This window comes from Herpailurus yagouaroundi, unplaced genomic scaffold (genome assembly GCF_014898765.1).
Source record: "Herpailurus yagouaroundi ecotype Mexico unplaced genomic scaffold, PumYag 29, whole genome shotgun sequence".
NCBI classification, from domain to species: Eukaryota; Metazoa; Chordata; class Mammalia; order Carnivora; family Felidae; genus Herpailurus; species Herpailurus yagouaroundi.
Window position 1 is genome coordinate 39257727 of NW_024412377.1, and position 23271 is coordinate 39280997.

At 40.2% G+C, this 23271-nt stretch overlaps 1 protein-coding gene across 1 annotated transcript in view; it reads left to right on the plus strand.

Moving 5' to 3' along the window:
• The window catches only part of ITGA2 (integrin subunit alpha 2), a 102410-nt gene extending 83786 nt beyond the window's left edge, over positions 1–18624 (plus strand). Inside the window, exons 19-30 of the mRNA XM_040496824.1 lie at positions 268–350; positions 794–935; positions 2057–2149; positions 2827–2903; positions 2990–3073; positions 6573–6675; positions 8323–8433; positions 9419–9523; positions 11490–11603; positions 14728–14817; positions 17770–17886; positions 18372–18624. Coding sequence (XP_040352758.1) covers positions 268–350; positions 794–935; positions 2057–2149; positions 2827–2903; positions 2990–3073; positions 6573–6675; positions 8323–8433; positions 9419–9523; positions 11490–11603; positions 14728–14817; positions 17770–17886; positions 18372–18452 — 1200 coding nt within the window. The 3' untranslated portion in view covers positions 18453–18624. The remainder of the gene's footprint in view (positions 1–267; positions 351–793; positions 936–2056; positions 2150–2826; positions 2904–2989; positions 3074–6572; positions 6676–8322; positions 8434–9418; positions 9524–11489; positions 11604–14727; positions 14818–17769; positions 17887–18371) is intronic.
• Positions 18625–23271: the final 4647 nt, after the last annotated feature.

Genomic DNA, 23271 nt, shown 5'->3' on the forward strand with positions numbered 1-23271 from the left:
ATGTTACCAATACCTATGTTCTCTGTATCCCTCCCTATCCCCATCACATCCACATTCTTCTTGCTACCCGAGGCAAATCATCACCTTGCATTTTGCATTTATCAATGCTTTTTCTTCCTGGTGTTGCTAACCATGTTTATATTCCCCAAATATTATTTTTGCATGGTTTTGGGCTTTATATAAATGGAATAATACTACATATATTCTTCCACAATTTGGTTTTTAAGTCCAGAGCAAATGTGTAGGATTGTTTTTCCTTTTTTGTAGATCCCTTTCTACAAGGAATGTGGGGATGATGGAGTTTGCATCTCTGATCTAGTTCTAGATGTCCAACAGCTGTCAGCTGCTCAGTAAGTCTGCTTCAGAGCTCAGCGTAAAACGTAGAAATAAGACACAATAGGTCTCTTGATTCAAGTGAGTGTTTATGGAGATTTTTTACTGCAAAAGAAACATCCATAACTAATAAAGATCTTTAAAATCTGAACTTCAGTTTTTACCATCCTTATAGGAGTAAAACAACAAGAAATAAAAAAAAATTTGTATTTGGATGGCTCCTTTCCCTACAATGTGATTAAAGTCAATGAAGAAGAAAATCCAATAGCGTTGACTTCTTTGTTGTCTGTATCATTTTACTATGAAGATAGTTTATTAAACAACTTTCTCAGTCTTCCAAATCTAAAGAGTTTTATCTTCTTATTTTTAAAATGAGTGAAGGATTTGAACACTGTGAATAGCTGTCACAGAGCCCTATTAACCTTAATAATTTTCTTCCTTTCCTTTTCACTTGTAACAGAGATCAACCCTTTATTGTCAGCAACCAAAACAAAAGGTTAACGTTTTTAGTAACGCTGAAAAACAAAAGGGAAAGTGCCTACAACACTGGAATTGTTGTTGATTTTTCAGAAAACTTGTTTTTCGCTTCCTGGACCGTGCCGGTATGTGATGACTCCCTGTGCTCACTGCTCTTGTGTCTCCCGCTTGTTGTTAATTGGCCGTCTTCACACTCGGATCCCGGTGGGCCGTGTGCTGTCTGAAGAAGCACCTTACCCCTCAGTGTGCTCAGTCCCAACTTTGGGGCTCCCAGCTAGTTAAACCACATGAGAACATAGCCTGGCCCTGTATCTAGACCAGTCCTGCTTCACAGCTTGGTCAGGTTTTCCTTTGCCCTGAGACTTGGCCAGACACCTACCATAACTCTTCTCAAACCATCTGTGTGAGGAGGCCGCTGTGGTGCCGCACAGATCCTTCGAGCTGCACTTGCTCCGAGAAATGAGAGTCCCACAGCTGAGTCCAGGCTTTGTAACCACAGGCCATGCTACTGCCAAGATGATGCATTCCAGCGAGGCCAGTTAATCATGTTGACTTGATCACTATACCAGGAACACACTTGGCCATGCACGCCCCTCTGGCCCCTCCTCTGCCACCAAGCAATGAACGGGAGAGGAGGGAAAAGCCGAGATTTCCCAAATTCCCTACTTGACAAAAGGATTAAAAATGGTTTCATCCAAGTTAAAGTCAACACAAACTTAACAGATTTAACATTCTAAATCTATTCTGACCTCAATGCTTCAATTTCCTGTGCCAAATAAGAACTTCTTCTTTCAAAGAGGAAAAAAAAAACACAAGGAAAACTAAAAAAGATTCTTTAAGTTATTTAAAATACAAACACCAACATATGATTTTGTTCTCTTTTCTTGAAACTGTTAATCTCAAATATATTCAGAGAAAGGTATGTAATAAAGATAGCATTTCTAAATATTAAATTTATTCTGTGCTTTGGAAATAGAAGAACTAGGATTTACTTCTGGGGGAAAATTCCAGTATTTGACCTCACTTTTGGCTTATTGGGTGTCCTGTTAGCAATAAAAGTAGTATATTAGCTATGTGGACAGTGTAAGATTTTCAAGTCTTGGGGGACAATAGGTTAGTTCAGTGTGAACCAGTTCTACTGCTAAGATGTCCATGTGGTTTATACATCTTTCAGCATGTATGCAAGCACGTGTGCACACACACATGCAAAATACTGATTGGTCATTGTTTCCTTGGTGTCTTTCAGGTTGATGGGACAGAAGTCGTATGCCAGATTGCTTCATCTCAGAAGTCTGTTACCTGTGATGTAGGCTACCCAGCTTTAAAGACAGAGCAACAGGTACAACTTGCATTTCATCCTCAAATCCACACTGGTCCCTCCTCGGCACTAGTGTTAATTCACCGCACCATTCCACCTTCCTTGTTAGGTAACGTTATTTGACAGTCCTTACAAAAGAACTAGCTGCGTATTTAGAGGATGCTTTTAAAATATCTGAATGTTGTAAATTATTAATAGAAGTGGGATTTTCTCCCATGTAATTCGTTTCAAAAGCACATACAATACGGAGAGTTCTTTCTTTCTCCCTTTCCCTCCCCACCCCTTTCTCTCCCTCCCTCCCACCCTCGCTCGTTTCTCCCTTTCTCTCCCTCTCTTTCTCTCTTTCTTTAATTTATTGACCAACACTGGTCAGAGTGATGTACAGAGTCACAGATATCATTTGTTACCCCCTGCTAAGCAAGTTTCACATCAGCACAGAGCTGTCAAATTCAGTGAAGGAGATATGCCTGTGATGTGATGATCTATACATGTCACTTGAAAGGTAAGCCCTCTGATTCTAAAGGGGAGGCATGCTAAATGAAGCAAGGTGGACAAATAGATATTCTACAAAGATGAAAGCTTAAGGTATATAAAATCCAGATCAAATTGGAGTGAGTTTGCTTTTCTGGGAACCATTTTTTTAATTGGTCCCTGAGTACAAACCACCATAGATTAATGAGTTTTAATTTTGGTTATAGGTGACTTTCATGATTAACTTTGACTTCAATCTTCAAAACCTTCAGAATCAGGCATCTGTCAGTTTCCAAGCCTTAAGGTAAAACCTAATGAAGTCTTGAATTGATGATAGATGACTTCAATAATAGTTCTTTTTAAGTAATTTCCTAATGTTCGTTCCAATAGCGAAAGCTCTGAAGAAAACAAGGCAGATAATTTGGTCAATTTCAAAATCCCTCTGCTGTATGACGCCGAAATTCACATAACGAGGTGGGTGAAACCGTGAGTAGCCTGTGGCCACTGATATCACTCGGTGTGGAACACATCTGGCTCATGACTCTCTACGTTTATTCTTAACTGGAAAATTTGAATTAAAGGTTTCTCCCTCATCAAGTAGGACAGAGGAAGTTTAGGGACAAGTCAGTCCTTAGGAAAACCTTACACGGCTATTTAGGTTTATTGACCGAGAGCAATGCCAGAAAGACAGAAGAGCAAACTTTCTGCCACAGGCCACAGGGCACTTCCTCTGCAGCCCTTCAGATGAGGGCCCAACCTTCCCAAAGGGTCAAAGCAGAACTCTCCGGACCCTGAGGAGGTGGCACCACTTTCTTCTCCATGCCTCTTCCTACTATCCACATGAGCTCTCAAGCGGTATCCCCACCCCTAAAGACCAGAACTCCAAGCACAATGATCTGCACATAGTAGGTCCACCATAAACATTAAATTGAATCATAGAAAATTAGCTTCTGGGTGGAAAACTCCTGACTTAACATAATGCGTTTCTTCCCACCAAGAGGAAACGAGGCATTTTCCAATGAGGTCATCTATGAAGAAATGCTTTATTCCCTTATCTTGCCTGGCCAGAGCAAATGTACCTGGGAGCAGGGGCAAAATGATACCAGTTGGTACTAGCTATCATGAGTTGTTCAGGGCAACAGGTGTCTTGAGAAGTGGCTAACACGTGGGATACCAAAGGTACTAATAGGGTGATGCATCACCTTAACCCCCACCAAGAAGTGAAGCAGGTTCACGGGCACAGACACACTAGAGCAGAGCCCTGCAGGTACCCAACCTGCAGGTGATGCCCACCTTCGAGGCTGGAAACCAGAGTTCTTTACCTAGTGAGGCATGAAGGCAGTTTCCTATCACAGCTCAGTGGTGCCTGGAAAATGCACTGCACTGTATTTCCAAGAAGCCAGGGTGTGAACAGTGTTCAGTGACGGACTTGTCCAGTTCGCCACATTGCCCCAACCCCCAGAAGCATGGAACACGTAGATCACGCACTAGATCACCGAGCAGAAACAAAAAGGAAAATGTGTCGTTATGTCTAGAGTGAGAGACACATGAGCAAAGATGAAAGAATGCTCCTATATCAAGTGAACTGCAAACAGCAAAAGCAAAAACAGATCCAGCCCAGTCATCCATCCCTGAAAAATTAATCTGTAACTGCAGATTCCAAAAGGACCTGCACTGTTGATAAAAGGATGGAAGACCAGTGCATCCAGAGAGATTGAGGTTACCACATTACCTGATTTCTTCTCTCCCTGCCTACATTGATTCTTATCCAATATGTTTTAGCTCAATACAACCTTTACATGATTCCACTCTCACACCATGGCCAATTTTTCCAGACAATTTTCCCAACATGAAATAAATACAAGATGAAAGTGGGACTTCACTTTCAGTAATATCTTAGCTCTGTATTTCTGTGATGGTAAATTGGATTTTAAATTGGACCATCTGATGTCCTTTAAAATATACCTGAAAGGTGAAAAAAATTAATACGGGGAATTATGGTGTGTAAAAACGAAAATGGCTCCTAATCCTACCACCCAGATCATTCGTCTGGATTTGTTTTTAAAGAAAGACATTAAATGTACATGGACAGAAAATCCAAACATTACAAAAAGATATACCATAAAGTGAAGTCATGCCTCCAGCCTCCTCTGGCTCTGGTCATCCCATACATGACTCAGCTATTTTCTGAATACCTTCCAGATGCAAGGTTTGTTTATCTACCAGGATATATTCATGTAACACGGATGCACACATATTTACCCAAATGGAATAATAAAATCCTTCCTAATCTCACTTTTTCTTATATGATCTTAGAGAAGTTTATATATATGGACCTACAGATCTAACTTATTCTATTCCTGGCTGGACCATGATCTATGTATCCAACTCAAGATTAATGAGCTATTTGGTTGTTTTGCATATTTATTTTGTTTAACCATCACAAGTAGTGCTGTAAAAAAAAAAAAAAAAAAAAAAACCACCAAAATTAACATCTTTGCAAACTTTGTGAAAAAATCCTACCCAGTCATTGAGTGTATCCCTTAGCAACCACTTTGATAAATATGCAGTTATGTTGTGCAAGTATTATGGGTGGAAATCATGATAGAATTATTTCTAAAACAGAAGCCCCCTGAGTATAGCTAACTGCTTATAAATACATTGATCATCCACACTTAAGTAACTTAAGGAAAACTTAAGTAACAAATGGAAAAATGTCAGAGCTCTTAAAAATGCAAAAACAGAACATACTAATTTAGAAACTGACTGTTCTTAGGGGGGTACACAAAGGTCTTCTGGACGGTAAAGAGAATAAATCATGCATATACAGCCAGACATTCTGTTTCAAATTCTAGTCAGTTTTCCCATTTTCCATGTAAGGCTGAAAAATCATTGCTCCCTCTCATCTACGTAACCTTGACAGATGCCACATCTATTTAAGTCTACCTATGACATATTTTCCTTTTGAGAATTTGGGGGGAAATTTTTTAAACATAAAGACAAGAATTCAGTAAAGAAACCCAAAAGGTATCTCAGAAAATATCCAATTCAAATTTTTTTTAGGAAATAGAATCAACATCCAAGAATTAGGTAATATGCAGTTATGCAGTTATGTTGTGCATAGTAGGAAGAACTGTTGCTCTTCAGACTCCTACGCCTGTTTCCCACTCCCCACAGTCCTAATGAAGCTACCCTGGTTGGAATCCAGCTTCAGCCCCAGAAATGAGTGGGGAGGGGAGGGAAGGGTATCCAGTTATGTTGCAATTTGAGTGGTCCTGTGGGTATTCCTCTGATCTGGTCCTCACTTCACTTGGAAACCCTGGTTGGCAATTCCAGGCAAAGAGGTCATATCATCTAATACCTCTAGGCCTAGTCTAATAAAACCTCTGGGTCAGCCATCAGAAAGGTGATTTCTACACTAGTCATGGAAAACCATCACCAACCTCAACTCAGACCAAAAGCATTAGAATTGGTTTGGAAATAGAGAAGGATAGGGAGAAGGAATGATAAAAGAAAATGTACGCCCTGTTTTACAAGCACCCAATAACAAATACTGCAGGAACTAAAATCCTATCACTGCATTTCAGCCACCCAAGTGGAAAATCCTCTGGCTTATAAATCCATTCATCCAATCAACAAGGCCTAAGTGTGTACTGCATGAATACCCCAGTCAGTATAATAGCAACCTTGGGGTCTGTCAGTTTTAAAGGAATACATTTGTACTTATTTTAGGAAATTTACAACTGATAAACATATAACACAAGGAGCCTTGCAGAAAGGTCATTAAAGGATAGGTTTTTAAAGGAATTTGTTTTAGCCTGAGAAACATAAGCCTAGAAATAGCAAGCTTTCATACCTTAATGTAAAGTTTTACTTTTGATATAAGCTAGAAGGTATTTAAATAAAAGAAATATTAAGCTTCAAGAACAACAGCAAAACTAAGATATTTGACTTGACAAACATCATCCAACAGATCCACCAACATAAATTTTTATGAAGTCTCCTCGGATGGGAATGTTCCTTCTGTCGTGCACAGTTTTGAAGATATTGGTCCAAAGTTCGTCTTTTCTGTTAAGGTTGGTAAGCCTGTCAAAAGAATACTAAATCATGGGGCACCTGTGTGGCTCAGTCGATTGAGCATCCAACTTCAGCTCAGGTCATGATCTCCTATCTCATGAGTGAGTTCGAGCCCCACATCAGGCTCTGCGCAGACAGCCTGGAGCCTGCTTCGGTTTCTGTGTCTCCCTCTCTCTCTACCCCTCCACTGCTCATGCTGTCTCTATCTCTCAAAAATAAACATTAAAAAAAAATAATAATCAGGAGAAAGGGAAAGAAAAAATAAGGAAGCCAGAAAGAAAAGAAGAAAGTAAAATGTTGAAATATACCAGTGGTTCTCAAACTTGAGCTGCATTAGAATCACCTGGGGGAATGTTAAGACCCATCACTGGGCTCCATCCTGACTTCCTGACTCAGTAGGTCTATGGTGAGCCCAAAGATGTACATTTCTAACAGGTTTCCAGGTATAGCTGATGTTGCTGGTCCAGGTGCTGTACTTTGAGAATCACTAAGACTCTTAATAAATAGCTGAGGCTTTTGTACATAGCTATGTGTTCTGGATAAAAGATAATGGATATATTTTGAAAGTAAATGTTTACTATTAATCAACAATGTATTAATATAATGTTATTGCTGTGGTCAAAAGTCTCTGGAATACAATAAATATGCCAATTTATCCTTGGAGACCACTTCTACTTGAGAAGCTAACCATTTGTATCCAAATTTCGTTCAGTCAGTCTCCATTGGCTATTAGTAAGCAATTATTAATCTAAAGATTGTTATCAATTACATAAAGGGAAATTTGAAAAAGTTGTTATTTTATAATAAATTACAAAAAATTTGGAATGTAAAAAGAATTCATCCACGACCTTAAATGAATACCATTTTATTTTTACATTTCCTGCTAGTTAGTTACATGGTTACAACCTTAAGATTTGGTGATTAAAAAAAAAAAAAAATCTTTAGAAGTCTTGATTTGTGATCCAGATACTGGAATTTGTATCATGTGGCTAGTATTTGGCAACTACTTCTTTAATGGGATATTTAATCAATCAGTAGTAACAATAAAATAACATTCATAGAGTTTAAAAAGTATCAGCATTTGTACCTTTACAAATAACATATGTAGCTTTACATATGTTAACCTGTTTTGCAGGCTAGTTATAACGTTGGTAGAACTATTATTTCTATGGTTGTTGTTTAAAATGTTTAACAAACAGTAAGACGTGATCTCTGGCCAATTAGAACAGACTCCCCACTCATGCGAACAACTGCTGTCTGCGCATACTGAGTTGCTGACTATTTTTATTTTACAAATGAGGAAAATGGAAGGATAGACAGGTTAAGTATCTTGCCCAAGCCACACTGCCAGTCAGGGGCCAAATGGGACTTCAGCCCTGGTAGCCCGGCTCAACAGACAGCAGGTGTTTTTAACAAACTCCTAAGTCACAACTTACGAGTTCAAACTGTAGAGGCTGAGATTCTCCACTGAGAGGTGAGACACACAGACCCGAGTGTGACTGCAAAGTAACAAGGCTCACTTTCAAATGGCCTCAGTCTTACCATTTAATAGTTGCCCTCCATCAACACAGAGGTTATTGATCACTTTCTTTGCAACATGTGCATGATCTAGCAGTAACCAGAATGTTTTCTTCCATATTACATAGGTAACAACAGGAAGTGTTCCAGTCAGCATGGCATCCGTGATCATCCACATCCCTCAATACACCAAAGAAAAGAACCCGTTGATGTATGTGACTGGGGTGCACACAGATCAGGTAAGGGCAACTGAATTGCCTATAAAATTGTGCACTTTCAACATGGAAATGCCCCATGAGGTTGGGGTGATCATGTCTCAGATCTTATGGATGGAAAACTTGAGAAGATAAAGGTTCTGCATCCTGAGTGCCAGGAAACTAGCAGTCAGTGTCCTATCAGAAGCAGGATACTGTTATAAGGAAACAATTACAGATGGTAGAAATTATTCCTAAAGCCTTGTTTTGGCCAGGTGAGGATCTGACTTTGTCAGAGCCCTGTCCATTGAGTAGTTAGTTCACTGACAAGTATGAGGTCGAACCCACCACGGGAGAACAATTGGTCTACACAGCTGCAGTTAGTAGCTAGTCTTTAAGACGCTGGCCTGGCCTTCCACCTGGTAGTGATCAACCCTGTTCCTCATTTTTATCAGCTGGGCCTCATGCCCAGGCCCAGGCCTACCCCCAGGCAATTAAATCAGAATCTCCAGGGCTAAGACTCCAGCACCAGAGATTCCATAAAAGCCCCCACTTCCAAGTGGTTCTAACATGCAGTGGTTCTAACATGGCCTGGGTTCAGAAGCACTGTGTAGACAAATCCCCGGACTCTACTACAGACTGGCTCAGCCTTAGTCTGGCACTTAGAGCCGGTTCTACAGTAGTGCTATTCCTGTGGTGCGCATAGGTAACTACCGGAAATCGAAATCTTAAAATGGGGCACAGGAAAGAACCCTGAATCAAATCACTCACAACCTACTGGTACTGCAAATGGTCTTCGTACGTACCAGGTAAGCACCCGTGCTGCCCCACCAAGTGGCGCCAGGAGGATTTGAACACTTCCAAGTTTATGTTAATTGACTACAAGAAGTGTGGCCAGGTCAGTGATGTGAAAGCAACCTAATGATCCCTCCCCCGCCCAGACATGTGACCACAGGATTTCCTAACATGTTAAAAGGAACATCACAGATCACTTTGCCTCCTGAGACTGATTTGATGTCCTTCTTTGCAGGCTGGTGACATCAGTTGTAATGCTGAAATAAATCCACTGAAAATAGGACCCACAGCTTCTTCTATATCTTTCAAGAATGAAAATTTCCGGCACATAAAAGAATTGGTGAGGACAGGTTAACGGGGTGAAAGTTTCCTTGGGTGATTTATTGTTTTACCTGGAAATCAATGCACTTCTTTTCTCCCACCATCTCTTATGGTAGAACTTTCTCATTTTGGCTTTGATGGACTGTATGAATCAAGACTTAGAAAATACACTCTCAAATCCAGGTTATTGGGACTATTACTTATGCCGGTAATAAAAAATACATGTTCCATATTTCATGAAATCCAAAGGATTCCATGTGAAACTACTGTTTTGTACCAGACGCTTTGTAAGCATTGCAAAGAGCTGTGAGGGCAGCATGTGTGTGCTTTGAAGGTGAAGCTCCTTACATCTCCCTTCCACATCATCACTGATAATCTTATTTAGCTGCTTAAAACGCCTCTCTAGCCACCTTCTCTGTTTTCCAATATTTCATTATCTCCTGCTCCAGAGCTATGCCCCTTTCTTTGAGAAAGAGGCTAGTCTAGTACTCAAATAGTAAATGTTTAGCAAACAGTAACCCTAAACAAACCATAGTTCTCCTCTAAGAACAACACGGAAATTCTGGTTTTCTTTTATTGCACTGGTTTTGTGACGAATGGGACGGGGGGGGGGGTGGGTACAGGAAAATAGGAGAATGAAATTTTTTTTTAAAGTAACTATAGTAGAATTACAGTGTAAATATGACCTATCTAAACAGTAGTATGTAAAAATGTCCAGGAGAAATCATCTCAGAGTATGCCAAAATATTATACCTTTGAGCATTTTCCTTATTTTTGTGAAAATGTTTTGATTTTTGTAAAAGGGGTAACTGATCACTGTGAACAACCTAAAACTAACAGCACAAAAACACTACAAAGAAACTAAAGTCCTCTAGAAACTTAACAGCTGGCCACTGAGTATCTAATGAATATCCTTCTCTATATCTCTAAGTATTCATCCATACCAAGATACATGTACACTGTATAAACCATGTGTATCATACACATGATACATTATGTGTATCATGTACACATAAATCGACCATGCTACCTTTTTTTATAGGTCATTCGGTCACTGAACATTTTTAATAGACTTTAGAGCAGTTTGAGGTTCATGGCAAAACTGAGCGGAAAGTACAGAATTTCCCAACTACTTTCTGCCCCCACTGTCCAAATCCCCTCCCACATCAGAGTGGTACATTTGATGAACCTACAGTGACAACATCATAATCATCCAAAGTCCATAGTTTACGTTAGGATTTACTCTTGATGTCAGATAGTCTATGGATTTTCACAAATGTATAATGACCTGTTTCCACAATTATAGTATCCTAACAGAATAGTTTCAGTGCCTTAAAACTCCTCTGCATCCCATGTAGTCATCCCTCCCTAACCCTTGGCAACCACCGATTGTTTCACTGTCAACTATGTTTTTGTTTTTGTTAGAGCATGAGCAGGGGGACAGAGGGAGGGGGACAGGTGGAAGAGAGACTCCGTCATAAGCAGGCTCCACGCTCAGTCCCACAACCCTGGGATCATGACCTGAGTTGAAATCAAGAGTCAGAGGCTCAACCTACCGAGCCACCCAGGCATCCCTTTATCAATTATGTTTAATGACTAAATTGCACTGCATTTTGTGCATGTATATTTGATAACTTACCTAGTATGTTGTGGATAAACACAATTATTTCATTTTGGGGGGTGTGTTTACTCTCAGAAGTAGTGACGCAATAAACAGGCTCGATGTACTCTTCTCCACACATTTGTTATCTCCCGAGGCCTTCCATGCAGATGGGAAATGGCCAGGCAGAGTGTGCACCTTATACCTTTTGAAGCAAAGCGACACAATCTCCTGAAGAAGGGTTATGACTACTAACAGTTCATGAGGTTGTCTGTTTCCCTAGATCCTGCCCAGCACTGGGTTTTATCTGTCTTTAAAATTTTAGCATTTACTCTTTAAAGTCCATACTAACTCTCTCCTTTTACCATTGACTTCAACCTGAAAGAACTGTAGAAGTGCTACGTGTAGCAATGTTACCTGCTGGCTGAAAGACCTTCAGGTCAAAGGAGAGTACTTCCTTAACGTGTCTACCAGAATTTGGAATGGAACTTTTGCGGCAGTAAGTATAAGCTTTATTTGTTGGGGTTATCCATAGCAAGGGAGCAGAATGGTTCACTGTCAATAAATTCATACCCTTTGACAAAAGTAGTATTCTGGCTAATATCAGCAGTGCCCAAATGACTCCAAGCAATTATATCCTGGAAGCCAACATGCTTCCATGCCTTTCCAAAGCTTGCCCAACCTGGCTGTGCCTCAGAATCATCTGGGGTGCTTGTAAAGCATCAGCTTCATGGACTCCATGCCAACCCACGACATCAGTCTCTGACATGTCGTCAGGATCCCCTGTGCTGTCTTGGGGTACAATGAGCCACCTGCTTTGTCTTCATCTTCATGCTCTTGATATTTCTGACTCCCTAGTCACCTGTTCCATGCCCAAATCAAAGTGCCTATGTCTGTCTCCTTCCTTGAGCTCCCAGCTAATTGATCTCAACCCACCACACAGATGAATCCAACATCAGGATCCATCTTCCTATGTTAGAGCCATGGGACTACTCTGCTCTCCTGTTTTACCCTTTCTTTGGTCAAATCCCAGTGTACACACAGCTTTTTCAATCATTTGTCTCATGAAAAGTTTAAAGAAGGTGCCAAAACAATGTCAATGTTTCCTGCCATTTCCCAGGTTATGACTCTGTGGTAGTGATATCTGCTTTTGGCAGAGATTTCAGTAGCCCAGAATCTCAGCCTGGTATGACAAATATAGGGATAGACAGGGCTTCTTAAAGCAGACTGCGTAAGTAGATAGCTATTCATTTTAGCAACACTGGCTCTGATCGAGGCAGCAAAAAATTAGTCTGAAACACCCCTGCGCCGGGGGTCTTCATGGCTCTTCTGGATTTTTTTTTAAAACAAATAATCAGTCCTCGAGGTGCTTACCAACCAAACTCTATTCCCCGTTTTCTAATCGCTTCTTGATCTCTGCAAGAATCCCATTCCCTGCTGTGGAGTCTTAAGATTAGAAGACTAAGTTCCCTTTGAACTCGTCCATGGAACCACAATATAAGCAATATTCTTGGATAAAGACGTAACAGAAAGAGGAACAGTGAAAGGCAGGGAGGGGAAAAGGGAAGTAGGCATGTGGAGGAGGAGCTCGGTTTTCTTCTTGCTGGCTTTTGTCAGTTACATTTACTTGCAAGGCTTGCAGATACCTCCAAATCCTGTAAGATGGGAAGCATGCAGTGAGCTACACCACCATCCCAGATGATGCAGTTTGGTGCCACATTTCACCAATTGGTTCCTATCTCCTTGGATCTGAGGAAGGAATGTTTTCCTGGCAACCTTTGCCAGCAGGGAAGGAAAACTGCTGTGCATCAAAATGCATTTGTGCTGGCTCTGTAAAAAGCATTTGGGTTTTTGGAGTTTGTGTAAAACTGTATTATTTTAACGGTAAGACTTTTTAAAGCAACTTCCCGAAAGTTTTCAAGAGCAGCAATTTCATTTCTGGGAGCAAATTTCTGAAGAAATGTATTTACGCTTTTTCAACGTGGTTATGGTTAAGATGGAAAACTCCCATGAGTTATTGTCTGTCACACCCTACACATCTTCCTCTTTGACGAAAGGTCAAATGTTTATTCTCACCTTGTTTCTGGCTACTTCAACAGCCAAATGGATGTTCTCAGACCACCCAGGAGATCCAGTCTGAAATATGAACCTCATTTCCTGTAGTACAGCCCATTAACATACTGCCTTTCACCCTTTTTCTGATGCAGTGCAAGTGAACATTGCAAGTAATTTCCTCACAAAGTGATTGCTCAGGCTTCCAATGGCATTGTTGGCTGCCATTTCTAAGGCAAAGCCTTGTTGAATGCCAGCTGGTGTGTTACTTCATTCTCTCAGGTATGCATGGTGTAACTACCACTGCTTGTTAACCCTGCAGGATATCATGTACACAGTTGCGCAAAGGGCCAGGTTTGGGAGGGCAGGTAGGTCAGTGTAAAGAAATTCTTTTTAGTCTACAGGGACTGTGAAACCAGCATCACCTAACTGCTTTTTTTTTTTTTTTTAAGGAAACAATTGTCAATACTCTAAATGTTTCCCCCAATAATATGTTTAAGATACAAATGATCAGGGTAACTTCTGATGCAATCTTCCATCTTGAGAAAATTAAGACTAATCAGAGACTGGGGGTCGGAGTCGGGGGTGGGGGGGGTGGAGGAAATAAATTGCTCACTTTTTGGATATGCATTCTTTTTTTGGCTCCCAGATATAATTTAGCAAATTACCTCATGTAGTATGTTGAAATATGTGCCTTGGTAACCAGAAAAACTGAATCCTAGTAGCCAGAGCATATGAAGGCAGTTCTCCAATCTGGGCATTGTATGCTATTTCAAGCAAGCATCAGTCCCGAGAACTGCATTACAGAAAAAAACAAAATACACATCAATAATGTATCCATTGAAAAAGAATTTTCTTGTAACTAGATCCAGGAATACATGTAAAAGCTATTTCAAGTTAGGTGGTTACTAGTAACAGCATAAAATCTGTGTCCTTCGTATATGTCTGCACCAAATACAGTATTTTTTTTTATAGAAACACTTAAGATTAGGAAACCTGAAATTACTCATTATGTAGCTTGACAAAAGGTTCAGGGTTGTCTGCTGACATGGTCAAGTCTAAGTGTACTTCTATTGTTTTTAATTTGATTTTCCATTCCATTATTTGACTTAGGTAAATCTATAAAAACATCAAGCTTGCAACTTTCCCTCATGTTGAAAAACTTCATAAAGTTTTAAAAAATCTGAACTGTGATCTTTCCCAATTAAAAGCTTCATTTCTAAACCTTTGTTTTTTGGGTTTTTTTTTTTTTTAACTGTTTTCAAGTTAGACCTGGGGAGCTCTTTTTAACCTACAATGCCTGGACTTCATCCCCAACACCCGCACCCCCCTTCCCGCTGAGGTTTAATTTGCGATTGTGGCAGGGCCCGCCCACCCCACGTGTTTAGTCTCCCGGGTCCTTCTCATGTGTGGTCCTCCACAGATCACCAACTCAAGAACACCAAGATTCGGAGTCTTCAGAGCTGCCATTTGCTCTTGTCCTTTCCCTCAAGGAAATAAATAATAAACACACCAATTTCATGCGTTCATTTCTGCTAAGATAAAACATGTTTTTTATTTCTATGTTCCAGTCAACTTTCCAGACAGTACAGCTGACCGCATCTGCAGAAATAAACACCTACAATCCTCAGATATATGTGATCGAAGAAAACACAGTCACGGTGAGTATACCTTATCACTCCTAGTAGGCACTGGTCTTTGATAGGCATTCCGTTTCTGAAAACTTGAGAGTAGTGGTTCTTCTCACCTACATGGTTATAGAATATAACTGAAACTCTAAAAACCTGATGTGAGGTTGAGCTTTTTGGCAAAGGTATCTGCTACTCAAACAAGTCCAGTGAAGTACTTGTCCTCTGCATTCCCCACCCCCACCTCCCCTTGTTGGCAAAGCTGGACCAGCAGTGACGGTGCAGCAGAAGGCACAACAGAGGGGGTTCATCTTATTTGTGACTCCTGCCTCCGTGCCTAAACCAGCACCACCAGCTCTTCCTTCCTTCTTTTGATTTCACAAAACAGTCTAGGTCACAGGCCATAACATTCAGGTCATTCTTATTTGAATCATAGATTTTATTTTACAGGATTTTTTAAAGAGAAAGTGCTTAAGTACGCTTAATAAATAAGGCATTTATTAGAGGGCATTTTTTTTTTTTTTTTTTTTTTTTTAGTATTCCTTATAGCTACATACTGGCACTGTGTATAGGGTCCATTCATTAGTTCTTATAGTCTAGAAAATTATAAATGTTCCCCTTGATATAAAACAAAAAAAGGGTCTTGCAAAGAAATGCACTTTTAGAGAAAACAAAGGCTCACTGTTCTAAGGGCTGGCACAGGACAACTTTCCTTTGCAGTGAGCCTCTGGTTGGAATATGCCATATTTAGATAGAGCAGGATTTCCATGCTCTGCTAATCTGCTGGCAGAGCCCTTTCCATTTTTCCTCCTAATGCTTTTGTTACAAACTAGAAGCCAGTTTAAGACTCTATCCCAAAGACCAGCCTGGCAGCTGGCCTCAGTCCACTGTTGTAGCCATTAAAAAGCCAATGGCCCTGTGAACTCTGGACCTCTCTCCATACTTGAGAGTAAGGCTCACACACGGCCCTGGTATCTCACTCTGGTCCCAGGGGAAATTATTCCAAAAGAGGATGCTGTTTGGCCTCTGGCTTAAGACCCACACCCACTCTTCAGAGGCTGGGGCATGGAAAATCAGAAATGGAGCCAAAGGAAATGTGGACTTCAAATTCAAAGTATTATGAACTTAGCAGTACTATAGATATTTTAACAGTTCATTTTAGAAAAATGTAATGTTCAGACTATCTGAATATCTGCTGAGGTCTCTTTTTTTTTTTCCAGAAAGTACTAGTAAATAAGTTATAATTTGAAATTAACAATTTTAATGAACCTTTAGATTTTTTTTCTTGGTTTTCTCTGAGCAATATTGGTAAATAACAAAGGCCAACTATTAATTGTCTATGAAACTAGATTTTGAATCCAAATATTCTAGATGATTTTTTGAATATTTGGATTCCAGATAATAATCTGACCTCTCTATAGAGTAGATTAAGTGATTCTTAAATTTGTTTGAATTCTGGTCCATTTAAAAATCTGAGAAAAAAAACTTACACTCGTGGATCCCTTTGGATCCACTGGGAGATCTGGAATGGAGAGTAAAGATATGACTGCCATTAAGCAGTGAACTATATGAATTCAGTTACTTTATTCCTAAATTTATAAAGCCTTATTTTATCCCTTGAAAATACAAATGAGAAGTAACAGAATTACCAAAAGGCCAGACTCAAATTTAGTCCAACTCATAAATTCTGTGATAAGCAGCAGCTTGTCTGCCATGGTCATGTAGTATTCAACCAATCAGTAAGATTTTTGTTACCTTGCTTTGCCCACAATGTAGTTCTTAGTATTCTTAATACACTTTGTGGAGGAAATGGTAGGGATTCTTTCTGTAACTAAAAACATATATATACATACAGTAAAACCTTGGATTGTGAATAACTTGTTCTGTGAGTGTTCCGCAAGACGAGCAAACATTTCTAATAAATTTTAACTTGATCAACGAGCGATGTCTTACCATAGGAGTAGTCCGTGATGCTGAACATCCCACTGTCACAACTGAGCTGGTGGTTCCTGAAATTCGCTTTGATTCACAAGTACTTTGGATTACAAGCATGTTTCTGGAACGAATTATGCTTGCAAACCAAGGTTTTACTGTATATAAAATATATGGTATTTTACCATTAGAACTCTTAGGGCTGCCATTCTATTAGAGTCACAAAGATTCCCAGGAAGTGGACATAAAGGATCACACATAGCCTCCAGGACAATTTATCACTGAAAAGGTCAACTTGAGCCCTGAGCTATTAACTATCACTTTTTTTTTTAAATTTTTTTTTTCAACGTTTATTTATTTTTGGGACAGAGAGAGACAGAGCATGAACGGGGGAGGGGCAGAGAGAGAGGGAGACACAGAATCAGAAACAGGCTTCAGGCTCCGAGCCATCAGCCCAGAGCCTGACGCGGGGCTCGAACTCACGGACCGTGAGATCGTGACCTGGCTGAAGTCGGACGCTTATCCGACTGCGCCACCCAGGCGCCCCAACGATCACTTTTTAACAATGCACATCAAGTACTCTTGAGTGAGAGTTAAGTGAAATCAATATTTAGAAGCCCAGTACAAAGCTGCTGTTGCTTAATCACAAAGCATCTGAGTTGTTGATTTGTTTGGTCCTTGGCCACCCCTGCCCCCTTCCAAGTTTGGACTCCAAATGCTGTCATTTGACAATGAGACTGTCTGCCAGAAACTAAAGTTCCTATTTCATAAATAAAGCATCTAAAGTTGTCAGAGATGACATAACCACTAAATACGGACACAATTAAAGGGAGGAAACTAGAAAACTTGTATTCTTTGCCTGTACTTTGCAGAAGCATTATCTCTAGAAATTGTACTGCACAATGTTTAGCTGAGGAATGAGATCCTGACCGAGTGACATCACCTTTCTAGACCACCATTAATAAAATCAGAGACTTTGAATGGACCATCTCACTTTTTTGGGGGTGCTACCATTAGTTAACTCAACTGTTGCATATATACATACATTTACAGATTCCCATTACGATAATGAAACCCCATGAGAAAGCTGAAGTACCAACTGGAGTTATAGTAGGAAGTGTAATTGCTGGAATCGTTTTGCTATTAGCTCTGGTTGCAGTTTTATGGAAGGTAAGAAAATTATCATACTTAAAAATATGGGGCTCCTGAATACATCTGTCTTGAATTTCCTTATCAAACAGTAACCTTAAGTTTTATGTGGTACCTACCTCCATCATAAGAGAAAAGGAAAGGCAAATTTATTTGCAAATTCTCACATCCGTTCCTGAAAACCATCAGTAAGGATTTTATATACAATATATAAAATGAGGTCTGGATCCCGATACTTTTTTTTCCAACCTGACTTTTATCCAGACCCCTGAATGTTTTGTTCAGGTACCAAAAACAAAAAAACCAGACCCTGGAAAATGTATGCCGTTCAGTTCAATCCTGTGTATTATTTCCTCACTGAAAAGCTGAGCCCAAGTCACAGTCTGCACATCATCCTCTCCAGAGCCCCAGAGATTCCCACAGGGGCTTTAGTGGGCAGCCAAGGGGGTCTGAGGCCCCATAACAAAATAATTCACACGTGGTAAAAACTGTACATCACCTTACAGCTTGGCTTCTTCAAAAGAAAATATGAAAAAATGTCCAAAACTGCGGATGAGATTGATGAGACCACAGAACTCAACAGCTGAGCCCCACGGCGGTCTCACTGCAACGTGAGCTGTGGCAGCACAGCCAGGGTTTGCTGTTTGCGTGAATGGATTGGTTTTAAATCCCAGTGCTTTATGTGTAAGCGGTAAAACTCGCCTGATACTTTACGAAAACTGCAGGTCAGTTTGGGAAGAAGAAATTGAGGTTTTTTTTTGGGGGGGGGGGCTAGGAGTAGAAAGGGTAAAAGACGTATTTTATATGGGCGGGGGGTGGGGGCAGGGAGTGACCTTTACACTGGCTGGTCCAGAGTTTACATAATGTGCATTGTGTCAGAAACATGAAATGCTTCCAAACATGAGAAGTCTTAAAGAAAAATAGAACCTTTCTCAGATTTGGTGGGGGGGGAACCCCAACCATTTAAAGTGATTGTTTTTAAAGTGACCACAAGAGTGGAAGTACTTGGCCTAGCTATATAATTAGCTTGGATACTGAGGTTGATGGGGGGAGAAAGACAACACAGGTCTTCAACTTATGCTGGTCATTCAGAGCTGTCACAGAGGTTATCTGAAGTGACCTTTTTGTTAACGAAGTAAGGTATAATTTGCTGCTGTCGGCCTTCTCAGAGTCCCTTTTTTTGCTATGATCTATTCATCAAAACAATCTTGGATACCTGGTAGGAGCCTAGAGTGTGCTTCCTACAGAGGAAACCTCCATTTAAGGGGGTGGGGGCTGGGAGGGTAGTTTAGAAGTCAAATGCAAAATTGTTTAAAATCTGTATCACAACATTGATGGTAAAACCCTATCTACTAGAGGCCCAGCCTGTGCCAAAAGAAGTAGGAAGTTCCCTTTCTCCTTCACCATGCACAACTGGCTGACTTGACTGCCTGGCAGGGACCTAGTTTGAATTTATGGAAGAGGAGTCGTTTCTTTGGCATCCTTCCTCCTTCCGTACTAAACCACTCTTGCACCTACCTCCTGGTGTCCCCATCTTCTAGAAGCCCACTAAGGCGTGCCTTCCTCTCTAGTAATTCAGGGTTAGCCACCTCCCTTTGGCCTGCATCCAAATCTCCAATTCGTTGGAGCAGCTGCTCTACACCAGGTGTGAGGAAGAAAAATCATCTCACTTACCTACTTGCATGAATAATCCCTTTAACTCCAGGGAGCTATTTTCCTTTATTGCTAGACAAGAAAAATAAGCCACGGTGAATTTCTAATTGTTGGAATTTCAGGCAGTGCAAACAAAGTACAAAACAAAACTCGGGAATTTGCAAATTACGAGGAGACCTTGGAAGCCCCCAAATTAGCAGGTGCACCCTCTGTGCTTGTGTGTTGCTGGAGGACTTAAACTTTCAGAAGAATGACTCCCACCTGGGCAAGTATGCTCATTAGGTAGCTCCTTAGGTCCCAACTCCTGGAACACTTATTTGGTCAAAAGAGGATGAAACCCAGTGGTCCATATTTTAACAAGCATCCCAGTCGCTAACGTAAATGGACTGCCTTGGAACGCCACCGTTTCTCCCGCACCTTCTTTTGTTTGAGCCCACACACTCTCCAGGAGGGACTGGGAGAAAGGCAGAGGCAAAGGCAAGTGGGAACTATTTAATGTCAGAAACTGCATACCTAAAGCTTTGGACAAATCACTTGGCCTCTTTAAACTACACTGTCCTCATTATAAAATGAGAAGACTGGGTTGGAGTTCAGCAGCAATGCTTTTAGTTTTGAAAGTCGAAGATCTGGATTTCTTACAATTACAGACAATCCTCAAAAAACCTGACTTTGAAAACAAGTACGTGCCTGTGTGCATCAGGCCCAACTGCTCTTCTGGCCTGGCTCCTGCGAGCTATCTAGAGCTATCTGTGTTGTCTGGTAACTTATTTTGTATTTGACAAAGCAAAACAAACCAGGTGGAAAAATCAGCCATAAAATGGCAGGGGCTTATTGCTTTGGCTATCTCTAGATGTGCTAAAGCCCAATTCTTATAACAGCTGTGTGGATTCAAATACTTTGAGTCCAAAATTTTTTTAAAGAGTGGAGGAAAAACCTAAGTTGATAAAGAATATTTAAGAAACCATGTAACTACTGTGTACATATACAGACTAGTTCTTCGGGGTGCTATACAAAGAATTCTAGCAGGTCATTCCTTTTATTTCACTCTGCCTCGCCTTTCTTACAGAAGCACTAAACTGAGGTCACATGCCCACGGCGAGCTTGAGTGCTTTGGCCAAGCCGGGGCTTAGGTAGTGTACCTCGTCAGGACTGTCTCCATGAAGCAGCTGGCTTACTACAACCTAAAAACTTAGCCACTGGTCTCTGTGCCATTTATTCCACTGGAGCAGGGTTTCTTTGCCTTGGCCCTGCTGACAAGGGTCTGGGTGACTCCTTGCAGGGGGCTGTCCTGTGCACAGTAGGGTGTTGAGCAGCATCCCTGGCAGCTACCAGGTGCCAGGAGCATCCTCTCTCCCAAGTTGTGACAATATACAAGTATCTCCAGACACTGTATCACACTTCCTGGGAGGCAAAAGTCACCCCAACAGAGAAGCACTGCGCCAGGAGCAAGTGGCCTAAATGGGCAACAGATTTGAGGCAGGGGCTCTAGTGAGGAGTATTTCTCCAACACTTTTAAGCAAAGGCGAGTATTCAGCCAAGAAATCAAAGAACAAAACCCCACTGCTTGAAAACAAGTTATGTGTTCCTAGTCAGCCTTACTTTTGCTTTAAAAGTAAGTATAATATGGGGCTTAAAAAACACCATCTTAAAGTTTCCATTTCATAAATGGTATATATAGACAAGATCTGTAGAATGTGATTAAAAAGAGTTGCTTCATGCATGGCTGCCACACAAGCCATATAAAATAGTAAAATAGTTTGTAAAGAAGCTGCATTGAGACTTGAAATTGTGCATCATTCATTTTAGTAGCAAAAGAACTGGAGATTTTTTTTTCTAGCTGGCAGTGTTCTCTTTATAAAATAGTAGAAATTATTAACTGTGAAAAAGAACTAAACCCAATTTATCCTAATCACATAAGTGATTATACAAAAAACTATCATAAAAGGTATAATTTTATAATGTATTTCCCTCTCCTGATATACAGCTGTAAGTTATTAAAATCTCCCACGCTGATGGTGCGGAGCCTGCTTAGGATTCTCTCTCTCCACCCTTCCCCGACTCGCTCTAACAAAAAACTTAAAAATATATATATATCGATTAAGACATTAAACAGAAAATAGGATCCCTCCACTGTGGCCTAACTTTACTTTTTCAATTTGCACACGAAAAATACCTGCATTCATGACTTTTCAGGACTATGCCCTTCATGTGTATTAACAAATACCCATTTTAAACAACTTGAAAGACTAAACATCTAGAGGTAGAAGATAAACATGAGGGTAAAGTCTGAAATAAAAAGTGTTAACTACTTCTTCGAACCTTAAAGGATGAAACCGTTTTTTTATATTTACATATGGCTACATTTTCATCTGTACCTGGTTTATTTTGACAGATAAAATGTATATATTGCACGACTATGTTAGAATTGTACATTTTCTAAAGAGAAAGGATCTTGGATATTTTCCTTCATGTAAAGTATAAATCTTTAAGATGTGATTAAGTATATTTGTTTTTGATTAACTGGTTTTTGCCTTTTTTCTCTCCAAAAATATAAAAATGAACGTATCATGTTCATCAAGTTGCACAACTCATTTGATTCCTGAGAAATCATTGGAAAAGTAATCAACATTAACGAGAAAAGCTCTTAACTAAGAATGAGACTCTAAAGTGTTTAATTATAAACCACTCTTCATACCACATTACTAAATTATAATTAAAGTTGTTTTGAAAATACAGTTACTGACTTTGGACTTCTGATTTTATGGCTCGTATATTTCAGTGTATTCATCGTATGCACTCACCCTGCTTCAGAACACGTTCAAGACTCCATGTAAGAGTGAGGATGTATCTAATTTCTTACATTACTAGCAGTGACCACAGGTTGTTTTGTAAGAACCTTCAATTGCCTTCATAGTTTACGGACTAGATGTAAAACCTTGCTTCTAAACGTGTGGTCCACAGATAGGCAGCCCTGCATCATCTGGGGCCCGTTACCAAATGTGTATCTCCACGGCATCCAGAAGTGAATCCGAAGGGAAGTTTAACAAGATTCTCCAACGAATCACGTTCCATATTGAAAGTTTGAGAAGCACTGCTCTAAAGCACAACTTCTCTCTCCAAACGTGTACTTGGAAGAGAGAGAAAAAAAAGTTGGCCAAACCATTGCAACTTGCCAAAACATTCAGGGTTTTTTTTTTTACTCTAGTTTTAGTAGTAAGCAGGAGGGTTTAAATATTTTAAGGATTAAATATGCTAAAGGTATTAGGTGTTGTGAAAGCTACGTATCCAGCTTACCGACTGGCCCTCACTGTACAGACTGACGCATTAATGCAAAGTTTGGGTGGCACATGTTTCCATTTCCATGGATACACACGTGTCTCCCATTCCCGCATCAGGTGATTGCTCAGACGCCTTCCTCAGCCCTGCCCATCTCAGTCCCGGTGAACCAAGTCGTAAGGGCCGCTGACTGCAGAACCATCACAGTGTGTCTCGTACACATCGTACATTAAAATACAACCATGAACAAAAAGAACATCAGCTCTGGCACAGAATAGACCCGTATTCCCAAACTGGAAAATAGTTTTATAATTACTCATTTTTTAAAAAGTAATTCCTTTTACTTACTCTACATCACCTTTTAAAAACTCTAAACAGCATTTTAAAAATTTCCATCCTCATCCTATCGTATAACTTAAACCCTTAATATTTTAAACTCTGATACCAATTAAACAATGGAAATAATTGTACTCAAAG